Source organism: Globicephala melas, chromosome 4 (assembly GCF_963455315.2).
Source record: "Globicephala melas chromosome 4, mGloMel1.2, whole genome shotgun sequence".
NCBI lineage: Eukaryota > Metazoa > Chordata > Mammalia > Artiodactyla > Delphinidae > Globicephala > Globicephala melas.
In genome coordinates this window covers 82,850,076-82,869,541 of record NC_083317.1, presented here as the reverse complement: position 1 = coordinate 82,869,541, position 19,466 = coordinate 82,850,076, and the positions used below count along the sequence as shown (strand labels likewise).

Here is a 19,466-nt window from a genome sequence, read left to right as displayed (position 1 = left end):
AAATATGAATTGAGAACCTATTAGAGTATGTGGAAAGATTTAATGATAGGTACACTATAGAAAAAAAAATGAAAAAGCAAGGCAATGATTAATGCTGGGACTTTCTGGTGGCGCAGTTTTTAAGAATCCACCTGCCAGTGCAGGGACACGGGTTTGAGCCCTGGTCCAGGAAGATCCCACGTGCCGCAGAGCAACTAAGCGTGTGCGCCGCAACTACTGAGCCTGTGCTCTAGAGCCCACGAGTCACAGCTACTGAAGCCCACGCACCTAGAGCCCGTGCTCTGCAACAAGAGAAGCCACCGCAGTGAGAAGCCCACACACTGCAACGAAGAGTAGCCCCAACTCGCAGCAACTAGGGAAAGCCCGCGCGCAGCAACGAAGACCCAATGGAGCCAAAAATTAATTTTTTAAAAAAATGATTATGCCAGGAGGAAAAGTTGTAAAGGAAGCATTTATTCATAGTCAAAATGTCAATACTATATTATAAGTAATATAAGTACTGTATTATCTTAACCAAAAAATGTGATCTTATCATTTTAAGAGGTTAGGGGGAGGTGGAAGAAAGGTAAATCCATCAATCAAAATTGGAAATCAATAAGTAATGTCTAGAATGCATATATCAAGAAATAATATGAGCTAAAAAAAGGTACACTGGGGTGGGGTGGGGAGGGAAATGAGACAGGACTGCTGTAAGTTTTCTTAATATTTGTCTATGCACACATATTTGATGAAATTTTAAAGTAGAGGGAAAGGTATGAAATAAAAATATACAAGGTGTGTGCAGGGGCTGGCAAGTAGGTTGAATTGCTTAAGTCAAAACTTTAGTCAGGATATAATGAAAAAAAGGCTGTAAAGGTAGGTAGAGGTTAGATTATGGAGAGCTTTGAATATCATGCTAAGGATATTTGGAAGGCATTGTGAAATATGGAGAGGTTTCTGAGTTGGAGAGGTGTCTGAAAGAGGTCCTTCATCTTGAAATGCTAATTTGGCAACAGTATACAAAATGGAGTGGGAGAAGCCCATATTTGTTACTGTGGCCTAAAAGAACCTATGTGGTCTGGTCCCAGTCTACCTTTACAGCCTCATCTACCACTATCATTGTAGTCACAATGGCCTTCTTTTTGTTCCTCAAATTTGGCAAGTTTATTCTTGCCTTGGGCCTTTATACTTCACTGTTCCCTCTGCCTAGAATGCTCTTCCCCCAGACCAGACCTTCTTATAGCTGCTTCCTCATTAGTTCTAGGTCTTAACTCAAATGGAAGAGGCCTTTTCTGACCACCCATATTACTCTTTCCCCTGTTATAGTTCTGGCTTGAGACTTCATGTCCCAGTCTCACACGCATCTTCATTCCTGTACTCATTCTGCGTTCAACCCATTTATTAAACCACTGCTTTACACCTAGGTACTGAAGTTATAAGAAGGAATCAATTCGATCTTGTTCTGACCTTAAGGAGTTGTTTGGTAGACTCAGTGATAGCAGCTGTGCTTCTCAACAGACCCTAAAAGGCCATGTCGAGGTCCCTTTTCTCCAGCGATACATGGTCAAAACCGCGCCCCCCGTCCCTTCTCAGAAAGCAAAGCGACCCCTACATTACATCCCTCCCCAGCTGCAGAGAAGCAGCCGATCCCCCTTGGGTCCAGAGCCAGGGCCTTGAAGAGTCCGGGAACGTGGGCTGGAGAGATCTGCCCCTTCCATCCTTGGGGGCGTAGGCGACCGCCGCCACGCTCCCCTCTGGGCCTGGGACCAGCGCGCAGGAGCTGAGCACCGCAGGGTGGCTGGGCGGGGTGTCTGCGGGGTACGGCCGAGGGCCAGGCCATCTGCCGCGCGGCCAGCGCGGCTCGGCTGCAGCCGGGGGTGGGCCTGCGCCGGGGCGGAGCCGCGCCTGGGTCTGGGGCGGGGAGTGGACCGGGCTGCAGCCAAGAGCCGGCAGGGCCGCGGCCACCGGAAGAGTCGCCGTCGCCAGCAGAGCCGGGAGAGTGAGGAGCGGAAGCGGCGGCCGCGACGGCGGCAGGCGGCGCTGGGACCCGGGAGCGGCCGGAGAACAAGGGAGCTGGCGCCGCGGCCGGCCGCGGAGCTGGGCTGAGCCGCTGGGCCGCGCCGACCGCCGCCGCCGCCGCCGCCGCCGGAGAGGCCCGGCCCCGCCGCCCGAGCAGGCAGCGCGCGGGCCGCCGGGCCCGAGGCCGGAGCCATGGGCGAGACCAAGATCATCTACCACCTGGACGGGCAGGAGACGCCGTACCTGGTGAAGCTGCCCCTGCCCGCCGAGCGCGTCACCTTGGCGGACTTTAAGGGCGTTCTGCAGCGACCCAGCTATAAGTTCTTCTTCAAGTCTATGGACGACGATTTCGGGTGAGGATGGCCCCGCCTCGCCTCCGGGGGACCCCGGCCCCTCCGGCTTCTAGGGACCCACTCGGCCAGTTCGGACTCCCCTTGCTACACTGGCTTCTACCCCTCCGCTGGATTCTAGGGGCGACTCGGCCATTTGGTCCCCACTGGCTTTTTCAGAGGCTGGAGTTCCAGCCCCTCTAGGGACTCTCCTTTCCCCTCTTGTGGGGGACCTTGGTCCCCTCGTTTAAGGGGACGTCCAACTCCCTAAGAGCAGTCAGTTCCAGCGCAGTCAAGCCTCCTCACCTCCTCAGAGACCAGCGGCCCACACAGACACACCTTCCCCCCCCTCCACCCGTTCCAGAGCACAGTTCCCAACCCTCCTCCTGCCAACAGAGCCACCTTTCTAGCAGAGACTTCGGGTGTTCGGCACTCGGCCTTCGCCTTCTCCATCTTTTCAGCTCCACAACTCAGAGCCATATTTGGAATATGGAGCATCTAAGGGCTATGCTGTGGGACTTAGCACTGGCTGGGGGGTGCTTAGGCTGTAAGCTAAGGCCTGCAGCTCTGATGTTTACTTAGCTGTCTCCCCTGTCCCTTGTGGGCTGTTGGGGATGTTGTCAGGGAGCAGAGCACCTCACCCCTGAGGAGGATTCCCCACTAGCCCAGGTGCAGAGTCCCTCACAGAACTGGGGCCTCTTAATGGGAGGGCCAGGAAGGGTCTCTTGATGTTCATCCTCCCCTCCCTGGAGGGGTCTTATCCACCCAGCTGCAGGGCTTTGGACGGGCGGAGTTTTGGAAGCAGTGACTTCCCCTTTAAGAGGGGATGGAATGTTGGAGCCGGAAGGTTCTGTAGCAGCTGGCCTGGGAGGGGGAGCCTGGTGGATCCCCTCACCGCCCCCCCCCAACTCCCAGGGTACTGGGGGAGGGGGAGGCCCCCCACACTAGCCTGCCCCTCACTAACTGGGCACTGGGCCTGGAGGCCTGCGGGGAAGGCCTTCCCGGGCCCTCCCGGCCTAAAGGCCGCCTCTCCAGCCTAGCCTGAGGCCTACGCTGCTCTTTAGAGCAGAGGCCCAGAGCTGAGTGAGGGGAGAAATTCTTCTCCCCCGTGTTCATCAGCCTGGCTTCTCTCCAAGGACCCCTGGCTCTGGGACGCTAGCACCTTTTCTGTCTTCTGCATGTTTTGCTGTCACATTTCCCCTTGGAACTCAGGGTTTGTTGAGCCCAAGAGCTCATATGTGTGAAAGTGCTTTGTACAGTGGGAAGTGCTATGCGGCTTCTATTCTTGTTTCTGTTGTTGTTCCTGCCTTGGGGTTGGGTACTCCTAGTGTAGTAATGATTGTCTGGCTTCAGTCCAGAGACAGAGACCCCTGATTGGAAGATGCTGAAGAGGGATCCATCTGCAAGGGGTGGGAGTGAGGTGGGCAGATGCCTTGGTCTGATAAAGGAAGAATGGAGTTAGAAGAGACCAAGATACTGCCTCAGTGTATGGGATAGGAGAAAATCAGCTGCATTTCAGTACGCTGGGGCCACCCTGGGGTCAGGTGCCTTGAGGGACTGGGTTAGACCTGTGTCTCCACCGCCCACTCATCCCAGAGTCCACTGGGCCTAGCCCCCACCTCCTAAACCTAGATCTCTGTGGGCTGCCTCCCACTCTCCCCAGGCTGCTGTCAAGCCAGGCCTAACCCCCATTATATCCGCTCACTGTTGACTTAATATTGTTCTTTAAATCCACTGTCAGCCCACTCACGCTTTCTTAGTTTGACCTAGTCAATAATATGAAACCACAGGTCTGACATTCTATTTATATTTCTTTCTAAAATATGTTAAAAATAAATGTTTAACTCTCGAATTAAACATTCGTTCAGATACACCTGAAGCCATCTTGCATTCATCAGTGGTACTGGAACTTGAACCATCTTTTGCAAAATATTATAGTAGGCCATTTTAGCAGGGTTGCGAACTATGGTAAAAATGAAGTGGAGGAGATTGATTTTGTTTTTATTCCTAAAAGGATTAATGATCAGGAGACCTGGTAGGGCTGTCTTGTCACAGAGGACTAACAGCTGAGGAATATATATTTATATATGTATTTCATTTATTTATCAAACTCTTTTTATGGTGCTTACAGTGTGCAGACACTGATCTAAATGACTTTCAAATCTTTAGTCATTCAATTCTCTTTACAGTCCTGTGGAATAGATAGTAATATCTCCAGTTTATAGATGAGGAAACTAGAGCACAGAAAACTTAAGTAACTTACTTACCCAAGGTCACACAGCTAATAAGTGGCAGAGCTTATTAGGAACCTGGTTCCAAAGTCTAAGGCATTAATCACACAATTGTAGGTATTATCATCATCATTTAACAGGGACATCCTCTCTGAGGGAGATGCTGAGCCTTGGCAAACTGTATAGGTGATAGGGCTGCCCCTTATCCCAGCCCCATGAGAGGGAGGTCTGGCAGGGGCCAGCAACCTCTGCTGACAGATGGGAAAGTGGGTCAGAGGAGGAAGGCTGCCATCTCCTCCAGCTTTACAGGCTCTCCCTCTGGGGTTCTGGTGTGTAAGACTTGAGGATTCCCAACTCCCATCTGGTCTCCAGAAGTATTTGTCAAGCTCAGGGTAGGTCCAGCCCTCTTAAATTATTTGGGATATAGAAGAAGAATTAAATATTTTCAGCACTGAGGAGATAGTGGATGGAAGAACAAGGTACCACCATTTGAGGGGCCTTGAGCCATGGGAGGAGTAACATGGGAAGTCAGGCCACTAACTGTTTGGCTCCCCGCTCCATGTCACACACTAGCCTGTCTCTGGGCCTTCTACCTGGAGTACTTCTTTTCCCTTGTCTTCTCCAGGTCCAAATTCTCCTTTCCTCTGGGTTGCACTTTTAAAGTTATGGCACTTATTCCTATTTATCCCTATACCTACCCAGCTCCTAGCCAGGACCTAACACTAAATAGTACTCAGTAGATGTCTGTCCAGTGAACACATCTGCTGCTCTTACAGCTCTGATCACTTCCCACTTGCAATATACTCATGTGAACTATGCATTGGACAGTAACCTCCAAGGACAAGACAGGCTCCAGGTCTAATGCTTCTTGAGATCCATGCAACGGCAAGCACAAAACTTAAAGCCCACTGGGCTCTTGGCAAAGGCTTTTTAATTGAATGAACAAGGAGTGATAAGCAGATTTATTTGGCCCCTGCCCTTCGAAACTTACACCTAGTTAGAAAGAGAGTATGGATCCCACAAAACATTGACAAAGTTAGTAACTAGTTTTTAGTGTATGCCTGGACCATGCCAGGCACTTTCAAATCTCACTTACAAGGATGAGACAAAGGCTTGGAAAAGCCAAGAAACCTAAGATAGGAGGGCTAATAAGTAGCAGAATTGGAATTTGAACCCAGATTTGTCCGACTCCACTTGGGGTGTGTGTGTGTATGTGAGTGCATAAATGCTGCAGAACCCTGAGCCATTCAGCTCCACAGCGGGAAGGGGAGGCCTGTCTGAGGTCCCCCAAGGCTCCCGAAGATCAGCTGATCATTGTGAGTCAGCAGAGCCTTGGTGACCTGTCGGTGACCCCCAGAAAGAGAGGAAACATCTGTAGTGCTGAGCTGTGTGGTGGGGCCTCAGCAGCAGTTTCCCACCACAGGGCTGCTGAGACCCTCTCCAAAGCAGATCACAGTCCCTGCCACGTGACCCACATACCTCCTTTTAATTTGAGCCCCAGTTCCCATGGGGGCTGCGAGCTTGGAGTGCCCTGTGGTCAGACTGGCTGGTGGGTCTGAGCTATCTCTGTGTCCCTGTTTTCTAGCTTGTTCTGTCTCCAGGCTTTCTGCCATGGTGGGCCTGAGCAGGATGATTTGAGCTGCTTTCCTGGGGTTGCTGTGGGGTTGGAAACAGTGGAGGAGCCAAAGCTGAAGGGGAGGGAGGAGGGCAGGCTCAGCCTTCGAACTTGGCTGTGAGTCCAAGAATGTGAGCATCACAAGAAGCCAAGCACGTCCCGAGCTCTGGGCAGGAGCTGCTTTAAGAAAAAGGGAGGACTGGGCTTCCCAGCCTCCTTCCTTGCTGTCTTCCCTCTCTGCTCATAACTCCAGGCATGTGTCTTCCTCTTGCCCCTGATCACAGCTTTCTAGCTCTGTGCTCCTGGGGTATTTGATCAGTCTGGGGGTGCAGGCCTCAAGCTTTTCTATCTCCTTTCCTGGCCCCATATTGTAGTTGTGGTCTGACTTCTTGCCCCACTGCGTGCCCCAGGCCAAACTACATGCCTGAGACTACATCCTACCCTCCCCCCATCCGCCACCCCATGTCCCACATCACTGTCTCCCACACCGTCACCCTCCACACAGACCCACATCACCTCTCTCACTGTACGGGAAAGAATGTGAAATACCATGGAAAGAATATGGGGTTTGGAGTCAGACGAGCTTGGGGTGGAATTCCAGCTCTGACATCTAGCTCTGTGACCTTGAACAAGTTACTGATTGTTTCTCAGTTTCCTTATTCATAAAATCAGGATCATATCGTCTATACAATGAGGGTGATGTGAAGATTATACATTCTAACTATAGGGAGATAAGATGGTATAATAGGTAAGAATAAAGGCTTTGGAATCAGGCTGACCAGGATTCAAATTCCATCTCTTCACTTATTAATCGTGTGACTGTAGGTAAATTTCTGAACCTACTGAGCCTTGGTTTCCCCATCTGTATCTATTTTATAACATTACTATGAATGTTAAATGAAGTGATACAAGTAAAGTACTTAGCTTTGTGCTTGGCCTATAATATTGGGTTGGCCAAAAAGTTCCTTGGGGTTTTTCCATAAGATGTTACGGAAAAATCCGAACGCACTTTTTGGCCAACCCAATACATGCTCAATATATGAGAGCAGTTGTTACTAATGTCATAGTGGCAGTAGAGGATGTTTGGTAAATGCCTTCTCCCCTTCTCTTTCCTAATTTCCTTAAATTCCTCATCCACATCTCCCAGAATAATATTAGGATTCCCAAATGAGAAGGGAAGAACAGTGATATGGGTGTGCTTTTTCCTAGTTTAGGGTCAGAGGGAAAGATAAAGTCCAGCCCAGGAGAGCCATTGTTAGGATGGGTACAGCTCTCAAGATTCTAGGGGGCGACTGCACTCATTGGGGACAGTGATTTGTCAGGTGTAATTTGCAATCACCTGATGACCAAGAGGATGTCCCAGGAAGGCAGATGGCCTGGGCATGGCTGGTGTCTTCCTGGTGGTGACAAAGAGCTGTCCCTGGTCAGCCCATCCCTGCTCCCATTTGAACAGGCTTATGCTGGTGGTTTGATTCCCAGTTTAGGGAAGAGGAGCCCCTGAGAGTTGGGGTTGTGAGGATGCCTCCGATTCCACCTCAGAAAGCTCGCTCTGACACCCACCTTTCCCTGCAGAGTGGTGAAGGAGGAGATCTCGGACGACAATGCCAAGCTGCCCTGCTTCAATGGCCGGGTGGTGTCCTGGGTAAGGAGCCCCCCTCAGCCCTCTCCACCTGCATTCCTGCAGTGGGCTGGATGGAGGAAAGGCATTGCTGAGACTGTGGTTTTATGCTTCAGTATCTGAATATTCCTTGAGTTTTCTAACTGAACTGACTCTCACCCCAGACTCTATAGCTTTGGTGAAAAGTGAGGGAGTGGTGAGAAGGGGGAAAAGAGAGACAGAAATACACGTTGGAGACAAAAACGTCTCCTATGTCCTCTGAGGTACTTTGCCTCAGGTTCCCTTCTGTCACTTGCTGACCTCTACCTTGGACCTCTGACTCTTGTTCTCTGCCCCCATCCCACTTCACCAACCCATGCCTCCCAGCCTCCTCATCAGCCCAGCAGTGGGTCCATTCCTCATCTCAGCTGACCTAACACAGTCCTGTTTCTTCTCCCTGCATGTCCCTTGCTTCATTCTCCCCAAGTCTCATGCCCTGCCAGAAGCCAACTATCCCCTTTTCCCTGGGCCCCTGCGCCCTACTATCCATGCATTTTCTCCCCATCAGCTGGTGTCGGCTGAGGGCTCACACCCAGAGCCAGCTCCCTTCTGTGCTGACAACCCATCGGAACTGCCACCGCCCATGGAGCGCACAGGAGGCATTGGGGACTCCCGGCCCCCATCCTTCCAGTGAGTGTGACCTGAGGGTGGGGAGGGCCCATGGGGGAGGTCTACGTCAGCTCAGCTCAGGGCTGGGGGAGGGAGCCCCCAGCCTGCCCCCTCCCCCACCAAGTCCTCTCTTCCCTGCAGCCCTCATGCTGGTGGGGGCAGCCAGGAGAACCTGGACAATGACACAGAGACTGACTCCTTGGTGTCTGCCCAGCGAGAGCGGCCACGACGGAGGGATGGCCCAGAGCACAGTGCGTCTTCCCTGAACAGACACCTTCCCCACCCCCACCCCGCCCCCCCGCAGTTTCCACTCAGCTACCCACCTCTATGCCCTACTTCCTGAGTTCTGGGTACGCCTGGCCCCAGTGCAGCCCCTGCTCCTTCCTTGCTCCTCCTTCTCTCCTGCATCTGTGAACCCAACTGCCTCCATCTCCTGCAGCAACCCGGCTAAATGGAACTGCAAAGGGGGAGCGGCGGCGAGAGCCAGGGGGGTATGACAGCTCATCCACCCTTATGAGCAGCGAGTTGGAAACCACCAGCTTCTTTGATTCAGATGAGGATGACTCCACCAGCAGGTGGGGCTTTGGTTTCATGGGTACTGTGGGACAGGTGACCCCGGAGGAGCCCTGAACCCTGAGGATGCTGGGCCCCTGGGCGGGACCTGGGCTTGGTGGGGGGGACCTGGGCCCTGCGGTGCCTCTTATGGGGCAGGGCTGGGCCAGCTCGGTGGGGAATGACTGTGGGCCCCACAGGTTCAGCAGCTCCACAGAGCAGAGCAGCGCCTCACGCCTGATGAGAAGACACAAGCGGCGGCGGCGGAAGCAGAAGGTTTCGCGGATTGAGAGGGTATGGAGCTGAGATGTTAGGGTGGATGGGAGCAGACCGAGCCCTCCTGCCCAGGCAGGGCCAGAGTCTGTGCTTCCTTAGACCCCTCCCCTTGGGTCAGGGTTTAGAACCTGAGAGGGGAGGTGGTGCTGAGGGCTCACCTTGAGGCGGAGCCAGGTGGGAGCAGTGAGTTCCTGCCAGCACTGCCTGCTACTCAGGGCCTCTGTCTGTTCCAGTCCTCATCCTTCAGCAGCATCACGGACTCCACCATGTCACTCAACATCATCACGGTCACTCTCAACATGGGTGAGTCTGGTGAAACAACTCTCGTGAGCACCTGCTACGTGCCAGACGCTGGGCAGACTCGAGGAGTTCAGAGAGGCACAGGCTACGTTCCCTGCCCTCAAGAAGTTCTCTTTCATAAGCATAAATTGGTACATACACTGATCACTTCAGTATCTCATGATCAGGGCTATGAGAGAGATAAGCACAGGGAACTATGGACGCAGAGAATGGCATCCGGGAAGACTTCCTAGAGGAAGTGATTTCTGATTCCTCCCAGCTTTCCATTTTTCAGGCACTGCATTCTTGCTCTCTGATTTCTACCCTAGGTGCTCTTCTTTAGGAGATAGCTGGATGTAGGGAAAAGAGCCCCTTTGGAATTTAAATCTGAGTTTGAATCCTGACTCTGCCACTTCATGGCTTAGAAAAGTCACTTAAATTCTCTGAACCTCAGTTGTCTGCTCTGTAAAACAGGACTGAGTCCCTACCTCATAGCCAACGAGGATCAAGTGAAAGCATGTTTGAGCATGTGGAATACAGTGCCTGACTCAGGTCCAATAAGTGTTAGTTCTTGTCCCTTTCTACCCTTTTCTAATATGGGGCTTGGAATTTGGGTAGGAACTTGGTTCCTCTCTCAAGGTCTTGTTACTCCCTGTAGAAAAGTATAACTTCTTGGGTATCTCCATTGTGGGCCAAAGCAACGAGCGTGGTGACGGAGGCATCTACATTGGCTCTATCATGAAGGGGGGGGCCGTGGCTGCTGATGGACGCATCGAGCCAGGAGATATGCTGTTACAGGTACCATTGCCCACCGTGGGTGGTGGTATGGATAGGGATGGGGAGATGTCCATGCCGTCTGTACCCTGCTTCTTGGTAAGGGGAAGACCCCCTGGCCCACCAAACTCAGCTTCCCTACCCACCTCCCCAGCACAGCTGCTTATCCCACTCCCGGTCCTCTTTCCCAGGTAAACGAGATCAACTTTGAGAACATGAGTAATGACGACGCGGTCCGGGTACTGCGGGAGATCGTGCACAAACCAGGGTATGGATGGCATTGGGGAGGAGGGGGCAGGTATTTCTGGCTATCAGGCAAGGGGCTTGGTTTGGCCCCCGCACATCCTGCCCTTACTAGGGACACCCTTGCTTTCAGGCCCATCACCTTGACTGTAGCCAAGTGCTGGGACCCAAGTCCACGTGGGTGCTTCACACTGCCCAGGAGTAAGTGGATGGGGCAGTTGGCCCTAAAGCTGGTGCTTGACCTATGTGAGCCCTATCTCTCCTTCCTTCCGTGTTACCCTGAACCCTCATACCTACCCTGTTGGGCCAAGCAGTAGGCAGGGCAGGCAGCCCCTGACTCCTCATTCTCCCTGCAGGCGAGCCCATCCGGCCCATTGACCCCGCGGCCTGGGTCTCCCACACTGCAGCCATGACCGGCACCTTCCCTGCCTACGGCATGAGCCCCTCCCTGAGCACCATCACCTCCACCAGCTCCTCCATCACCAGCTCCATCCCTGACACAGAGCGTGAGTGTCCAACCCTGACCCCTGGGCCCAGCAGACAGGGCCAGCTGGGAGGGACTGCTGAAGGCCCACCTGGAGCCTCTTGCTTGAGCGTCAGAGGGGGCTGGAGAGGAGGAGACTCGGTTCATTCCAGCTACCTTACTCTGCAGTTTTCCTCAGTGGATGCTGACCCTCACCAAACAGAGTTTGCTTCTGAACCTGTCCTGAGCACTCAGTAAGCCTCAGTTTCCTCTCGTGAAATGGGACTAATGATATGCACTTTACCAGGTTCCTGGGGGTTTAATGAGAGGATACAAGTAAAGCATCAGTCACAGTGTGGCATAAAGTAAGCACTCAGTAAATGACTGCCTTTTTATTATCATAGCACGCATTATACACTGGGCTAAGCCCCTTCATTTACACTATTTAATTCTCTCTTTAAATATCCTGTGAAATAGATACTAAAGTCCCTATTTTTATGGAAGAGGAAACTGAGTGTCCAACAAATCGGTGATTTGCTCGACATTGGTCCATGCTATTAGGTGGTAGAGCTGGAATGCAAACTTCTGTGTACCTAGCTCCATAGCCCCTTTCTGCCTCACCATTCTGCCTCCTACCCCCAGGCCTAGACGACTTCCACCTGTCCATCCACAGTGACATGGCCGCCATCGTAAAAGCCATGGCCTCCCCTGAATCTGGGCTGGAGGTCCGTGACAGGATGTGGCTCAAGATTACCATCCCCAATGCTTTCATCGGTGAGAGGGCCCCATGGTGGGATGAAGGACAGGGTGGAGAGCAGTGGGGCAGGGCAGGCTGTGGCGGGGGGGTGCCAAGAACTCCCTTGGGCCACTCCTTTGAGCTGGAATCAGCACTAGCCTCATGGCTTCTGTGAGGCCAGAAGAGCCCAGGTCAGGTGGGCCTCCCAGTCAAGTGGCAGCCTTGCCCTCAGGCTCGGATGTGGTGGACTGGCTGTACCACAACGTGGAAGGCTTCACTGACCGGCGAGAGGCCCGCAAATACGCCAGCAACCTGCTGAAGGCCGGCTTCATCCGCCACACTGTCAACAAGATCACCTTCTCTGAGCAGTGCTATTACATCTTCGGCGACCTCTGTGGCAGTACGTGCCTCCCCCACCTCCTTGCCCTGTCTCCTGCTTGGAAGTGGAGAGTTGCCCGGGGATGTGGCAGCAGACTCTAGGGAACCCAGATGAGGGGGTAGCAGAGCTGGGGGAATCTCGAGACCGGACAGTTCTGTGGTAGAGGCAGAGCCCAGTCCAGCTTCTTTACCTGCCCTACATCCCCCTCTGGGGGCTGGCATTTTCTAAGTGCCTGCTCTGTGCCCGGCACCATGCTGATTGTTTCTGAAGCATCATCTCGCTCTCATTCAAGCCTCACAACCTCCCCACAACCCTTGGGGAGACGGATTACTATCCCTGTTTTCAGATGAGGAAACTGAGACTTACAGAAGTTAAGCCGTCCATCCCACGTTTCACAGCTAGAAGCAGAGGAGCTAGGCCTTGGATCTAGGTCTTTCTGGCTCCAGAGCCTTTGTTCTTCCCACCATCAGGGTTGTCCTAGGTGTGTGGTGCTGCAGAAACATTGTCCCAGCAAGGCCAAACAGAGTTCCTAGCCTTGGCCCCTGCTCACCTTCACAGCACCAAGCAGCTTCCACTAAGGCAGGACGTCCTGGAGCTGGCCTGAGGCCTCAAGTCCACAGCCTCCTCAGACCTCTCAGGGTGGGGCTGTGCCTCTCAGTGAAGCTGGAAAAGCTGTCAGGGCCAGGCTGTAGAGGACTCCGTAAGCTGTACCAAGGAATTTGGACTTGATCCTGAGAGAGTACAAAGCCAATGAGGGTTATTAAGCAGGAGAAGTATGTAGGGAACCCCCATTCTCCGGAGCCTGTGGCCAGCTCTCGGGAAGAGGAGTCCTCAAAACAGGGCAGCAGTGCTCAGGATTGGGAGCTGAAGCACGGCCCCAGCAGCCACCCCTGTCTGAGGGAGGCTTCTCTCAGCCCAGTGGTGCTGGCTGGAGTCCAAAAGCTAGCCCTTAAAATGCTTCACATTAGGTTCTAGGGGCTAGAAAGGTTGTTCTTGTGGAGCATAAGTCCCTGGTGGAGGCTGGATGGGGTCCCTGTCCCTCAGCAGCTCTGGCATGGCCCCATGGGGTAGTAATAGATGCATAAGGTTTTAGAGTTAGTTTTTGTTTTTGTTTTTGTTTTTTTTGTGGTACGTGGGCCTCTCACTGTTGTGGCCTCTCCCGTTGCGGAGCACAGGCTCCAGACGCGCAGGCTCAGCGGCCATGGCTCGCGGGCCCAGCTGCTCCACAGCCTGTGGGATCTTCCCGGACCGGGGCACGAACCCGTGTCACCTGCATCGGCAAGCGGACTCTCAACCACTGCACCACCAGGGAAGCCCTGGAGTTAGTTTTGAGTTCAGATTTTAGCTCCACCCTTACTGTGTGAACATGAGTAAGTGACACAGCCTCTCAGTGCCTTGATTTCTTGATCTGTAAGATGGAGGTAACAGTAAAACTTATAGATCTGTTTTGAGAATGATATAAGATAATGTATGTAATGCTTTTAGCACCGTGTTTGGCCCACAGTAATTGCTCTAAAAAAGTTGTCCATTTATCATATATTTAATTCGAAGATGAACATTTTTTTCACATTTCAGTATCTCTGAAATTGGGGTGCATCTTATAATCAATGGCTTCTTAGACTCAGTCAAATACGGCTATTATTATCATCATTAGTAGAAGTGAGCCCTGGCCCCAAACCTTCATGGGTACATAAAGCTTCTCAGGATAGCTGTGGCTTTTGCTCAGAGAGACATTGTTCCATCCCAGGGGCATTCTGGGTCTCCTACCCATGGACCAAGTCCAGCAGAAGCCAAGCTCAGGGAGATGCTGACAGGACAGGTCTTTTCCTTCTCACTGGTGAGGTCTCCTCAGTTGGGAGTACAGCAGGCTCAAAGGGAATAGCTGGGGACCTGGGTAACCCCCAGAGCACACAGTCACTCCCCATGGGATGACAGCCTGGCAGCTGAAGTGGTCACCGAGGCACGCCCCTGCTTCCCACCGCCACCACCTCTCATGCTAGCTGCCGGCCTTGACTGATGGTTTGGCTGGTAGATTCCGTAGGCTGCCTCAGCCCCCTCTCCTGACCTCTTCTCCCCTGTAAGGTTGGCTCAGCTCCCTTAAGGGCTTGCAACAAAGGGCTCAGTCTGTATCCAGCAGCTGGCTCCTGGGCAATTGCAGCTCTCTCAGAGCTCTGGGACCTGGTATGGGAGGTCCCAGAGAACCAGGGACCTGTGAACAAGGCGTGTCCCAGGCAGGCAGATCTAGTGGCCCCTTATACTCCCTTCCAGATAGTTCCAACATTGGTGGGAGCAGCCTTGCCTGTGCACAGTTTACTGGGGAGTCAGAGTCATGAAAGAAGTAATGTTAGTGCAGTGACTCAAGTGCTGTGAAGAACTAGGCCTGGCTGGGAATGGGGTGGAGAGCACAGAGGAGGCATCTAAGTTGTTCTGTTTCTGGACCCTTCCACCCCACTCCCACCCTCCCCAGAAGCACCAGAAAATTGATCTGGGCCAAGGGCCTTCTGTGTGGGGAGGCTCTGAAAGGCCCTGTGTTCATTCTGGCTTTTAATGGGTGTTTTTTTAGTCCTAAGTGAGTGAGGAGGGCAAAATTTCACCTAAATTTCCCCAAACTGCCCCCTCCTCCTTACTAATGCCCTCATCTGGAAAGGTAAAGAGAAAGTAAGCAACTCTTAGCTTCTGCTCTGGCTGCAGTTTGGGTTGACCTCAGGCTGGTCATTTAACCTCTCTGGACTTCACTTTCCTCATCTGGAAAAAGTGTGACTAATAACCTTCCTCATGGGGTGGTAACGTTTGCGTGAGATGAAGTGCTTGCACTGTACCTGAGGAAGTGCAGGTATGCAGTAGCTGGTGGCTGTCTGGTATTTCGGCCTCCCATATTCCCCACCCTACCCTTCCCGTAAGGGAACAGAGTCGGGGGTGGGCGGCGATTGCCAAGCAAGAGTTTTGCCCCTTCCTCCAGCCCACAGAGGGAGGAGGAGAAACTGGGATTTGGCACTGAGCATCTGAAGTGGTGACTCAGGGCCTTCCTGGGGACGGTTTTCTCGGGGGCTGGCTCTGCAGGATCTCCCTCCCCACCACCTCTGGAGGGTGACAGAGGGGGTCTGAAGGAGTGAGAGATCTCTGGCCTGTCCCTCCTCCCGTTCTGGTGGGACACTGCCACTGCTGTCACTATCTTCCCAAACGCACCCACCGGGCCGAGGCTGGGCATCTCTCTGCTGACTGCGGGTGGGAAGGCATGGGATAGACCCAGCTCAGATGCCCTCCCCTCCCCTCCACAGACATGGCCAACCTCTCCCTCCACGATCATGATGGCTCCAGCGGCGCCTCCGACCAGGACACGCTGGCCCCTCTGCCGCACCCAGGGGCTGCCCCTTGGCCCATGGCTTTCCCTTACCAGTACCCGCCGCCCCCGCACCCCTACAACCCGCACCCAGGCTTCCCCGAGCTGGGGTACAGCTATGGCGGGGGCAGCGCCAGCAGTCAGCACAGTGAAGGTAAGGCGGCGGGGGTCGTGGAGGGAGCCCCAGGCGAGCCCCAGGCTTCCTCTGCAAGCTCTGAGTGTCCCCCACCCCGTCCCTGCCTGTCCCCTGCAGGCAGCCGGAGCAGTGGCTCCAACCGTAGCGGCAGCGACCGGCGGAAGGAGAAGGACCCGAAGACCGGGGACTCGAAGTCGGGCGGCAGCGGCAGCGAGTCGGACCACACGACCCGCAGCAGCCTGCGGGGGGCGCGGGAGCGGGCGCCCAGCGAGCGCTCGGGTCCTGCCGCCAGCGAGCACAGCCACCGCAGCCACCACTCGCTGGCCAGCAGCCTGCGCAGCCATCACACGCACCCGAGCTACGGCCCCCCCGGGGTGCCCCCTCTCTACGGCCCCCCCATGCTGATGATGCCCCCACCGCCTGCAGCCATGGGGCCCCCGGGAGCCCCTCCGGGCCGCGACCTGGCCTCCGTGCCCCCTGAACTGACCGCCAGCAGACAGTCCTTCCGCATGGCCATGGGAAACCCCAGTGAGTTCTTTGTGGATGTGATGTGAGCAGGGCCCCTTCCCCACTTCCATCCCACCCCGCCCCGGGCAGGCCGCGTCCCTTTCTCCGTCCATCCGTCATTTTTACTTTGGTACCTGAAAGGGAAATAAATGGAACTAAATCCAGGCCCGCTAACCGCTCGCTGGGTGCAGCGAGGGCAGGGTGCACCTGATCGCCACTGCAGCCCCTAACCTGCCACCAGCCCCGGCTTGTTCCTCTGCCCACTAACCGCTGCACAGGACTTCACGGGATCCTTCGTGTTCCTGGGACCCGAACTGCTGGTGCTGCTCCTTACCACCCGCCGTCACCACCACACAGACTTCAGGAGCTGACCCAGCGGTGCCCTTGAGAGCCTGCATACCCCTCATCCCCACTTTCCCTCCCTCAGTTCTTTTTCACCATTCATTCAGCTGCATCATCCCTCTATTAACCCATCCCCTCAAGCATGCGTGCCGATTTCTTGTTTTTTCCCCTTAATACTGATACAAAAAAAAAAAAAAGACTTGCTTCCTCTGCCCCTCCTCCTAACTGCCCTTGCTACTGCCTCAGCCCCGCACCCTAGAGCTGTAGTCACCTCCAGTAACCATCCACACTAACTCCACCTGCGCTCAACCTTAGCAGAAGCCCAGCGGGCCCCCTCAGTTGCCTGAGCTGCTAGTGGATTCCAGGGAGCATCTGTGCTCTATACCCAGCCCCACCGCTGCCCCATGCCTGCCCGGTGTGCTGGTTCCTTCAGACCCTAACCCTACTAACCAGCAGGCTCATCTCACCTCGGGGCCTGAAACATTTCTTTTCTTTCTTTTTTCCTCCCCCAATTTTTCCTGGGCCTGGAGCAGCCAAGAATTTCGGGCTGTTTGACTTTCTGTGAGCCCCCAGCGAGGGGAGGCCCAGCCTCCGAGGAGACCAGGAGCCCTGCTTCAGCAGCCCCTCAGGGCTTCCCAAGGATATTTCAGCCCCCATACCCACACTTTAACCCGTTGAGTCACTAGGCTTCTGAGGAGCACCCAGCCTCTCGCCCATTTGTGAGAGACTCACTCTCTTTCCCTCTCTCCCTCTTTCTCACACACACCTCCCCCACCCCCTGCCCCAACACACACGTGCCTATGCAAGTTCACTTAAGCCTCAGGGCTGGTCCCTGACCAGAGGGCTGGACCCTCTCTCCCAGTCCACTCCTAGGTCATGGGGCTGGTCCCCTGATTTCTCTCTCCCTTTCTTCATAGCCCTCAAACCTCCCACACATGTCCCCATAATATTTCTATCTGGTTAAAGCCCATAATCTGGGTCTCAGGTTGGGCTCAGCGCAGGACCCCCCAGGCAACTGACAGGCTGTTCTCACCTTGCCCCGCGCCCCACACACCCTCCTGTGTTTTCACCATCACCATGATAACCCAGAGCAAGGTTAGGCAGGGGGACTTCTGGGACTTCCAGACAGAGTGCCAAGTTTTAGTTTTTACCTTATTCTCCCATTTAAGCAAATCACAACTTTCTCTGTGAGCCTCTTCTATAAATTCTGGCTCACCTAGGCTTCCATATTTTTAGGTCTGGGATGTCAAGCGTAAGATGAAGTCCTAAGCTCCAGGTCTTGGAGCAATCCAGGGTAGGGGTATTTTGGCATTCATTCATTTAACAAATATTCCCTGGGATTTGGGGTGCATGAGGGCTGTGTTAGAAGTGTGACTCAGTCTTGCCTTTCTTCTGGGAGCTCTAGGTTTGCTCCCAACCCAGAACATGGTTTCCTCTAGCCACCACTATAGGGCTGCCTCCTGTACTTCTCTTCCTCCTCTGATTCTTCTGTCTCTGACTCTCTTGAGGATTCCTCCACTATTGCTCATGCCTTCAGGGTCCCTGTATTTTATCTCTGTTCCACTTCTCTTTCCTCTGTATTTACTCCCGAAACGGTATCATCCATCCTGACATCCTCAACTGCCATTAATATGCTGGTGATTCCCAAATATGTATCTCCAGCCCTAACTTCCCTTTATCTTTAGATCTGTATTTTTATCACCCGCTGGACCTCTCCATGGACGTGTCCACGTGGACTCAACTCATTTCCTTCCCACCCCCACCGAAGTGTATTCCTTCTGAATTCCAATCCTGGTTACCTTCATCACACTCTTCATAGGCTCACCAGCTAGAAACATTTATGGGCTTAAATTCCTTCCCATATTTTACTAGTCAGTATATCATATCCATTCCACTCCAACAATCTTTCTTGAATTTGGCCCTTCCTCTCCCCTCTGCCTCTACTCTAGTTCACAGGAGCATGGGATTTGGAGTCAGGTTATTCTGGGTTTGAATCCCAGCTCTACTACTTTTTGGTTGCGTGATAAGAGAGTTATTCAGTCTCTCTGAGCCTCAGTTTCCTCATATGTAAAATGATGATAATAATACCTACCTCACAGGGTTGTTGTGAGGATTTAAGTTAGATATTGTACGAAAAGTGCCTAGCACAGTGCCTGGCACACAGTAGAATAGGTGCTCAATAAATGGTAGCTATTGTTATTATTACTATTATTATTATTATTTATTCTAAATTGGTAGGGGTTTAGGATATGTACTGAGGACGAAGGTTTTGGAAAGGTAGAAGTAAACCTTGAGTGCTGATTCAAGAATTAGAAGTGCCTGTATTCAGTCATTTAATGGCTTAAAGCTGTGACCCCGATTTGCAGGAAGTCAGATCATCCTGCCATATTCTGGCTTCTAGCAGGAGGATGCTAGGAACAGTAAGGTTTGCGACTAGGTTTACCGTTTGGTGCCCTTTGTTCCTCTCATGATGGGCTCAGCCCTGCCTAGGGAAGGCAGCAGGGTATCTTTTCCTACAGAAAGAGAAGAGCCAACAGATGTTCTGCAGGTCCTGCAAGAGCCAGGAAGGCCTTTCATGTGCCAGGACTGGCTCTGTCTCTTCTTCTCAGCTTGGATGTGAAAATTAACTCCATCAGAGAAGGGATTTCAAATCCCATGTCAAATTAAATTCAACTTGCCAACGGTTTTTTAAGCAATATATATGCCTGTCACTAGAAGGCGCACAGGTCCTCCTGGCCTTGAGGAGCTCACAGTCACATAGGTATAGCTGAGGTAGAACAGACATATTTTCGAAAAGCTTTAGCTAGTTTCTTCCAAATATTTGCCGCCTCACACCCTGCCCCCTACCTTGGGTCTTGATCCCTGGGAAAAGGCTCATGTCTAGAACAAATATATCATGCAAAAAAGCTTGGGAAAATCTGAGGTGGTGTTATAAAGCAGTAAACTCAGTACAAACTCTTCTACTGCCAAGTCGTGTGTGTGTGTGTGTGTGTGCGCGCG

At 53.0% G+C, this 19,466-nt stretch overlaps 1 protein-coding gene across 1 annotated transcript; it reads left to right on the top strand.

Moving 5' to 3' along the window:
* Positions 1–2,103: 2,103 nt before the first annotated feature.
* DVL3 (dishevelled segment polarity protein 3) lies at positions 2,104–18,671 on the top strand. The gene is made up of 15 exons (XM_030862181.3): positions 2,104–2,351; positions 7,746–7,815; positions 8,339–8,460; positions 8,581–8,690; positions 8,879–9,014; positions 9,192–9,285; positions 9,501–9,570; positions 10,205–10,344; positions 10,512–10,588; positions 10,697–10,764; positions 10,920–11,069; positions 11,669–11,800; positions 11,995–12,162; positions 15,420–15,635; positions 15,735–18,671. Exons 1-15 carry the CDS (start codon positions 2,191–2,193, stop codon positions 16,169–16,171), a joined length of 2,151 nt encoding a protein of 716 aa, XP_030718041.1. The 5' UTR covers positions 2,104–2,190; the 3' UTR covers positions 16,172–18,671.
* The last annotated feature ends 795 nt before the right edge of the window (positions 18,672–19,466 follow it).

Coding starts and splice junctions, on each gene's coding strand:
- DVL3 (XM_030862181.3), top strand. CDS start 2,191: ATGGGCGAGACCAAGATCATCTACCACCTGGACGGGCAGGAGACGCCG. Junction 9,571..10,204: donor CACGGTCACTCTCAACATGG/GTGAGTCTGGTG, acceptor TACTCCCTGTAG/AAAAGTATAACTTCTTGGGT. Junction 10,589..10,696: donor GAGATCGTGCACAAACCAGG/GTATGGATGGCA, acceptor CCTTGCTTTCAG/GCCCATCACCTTGACTGTAG.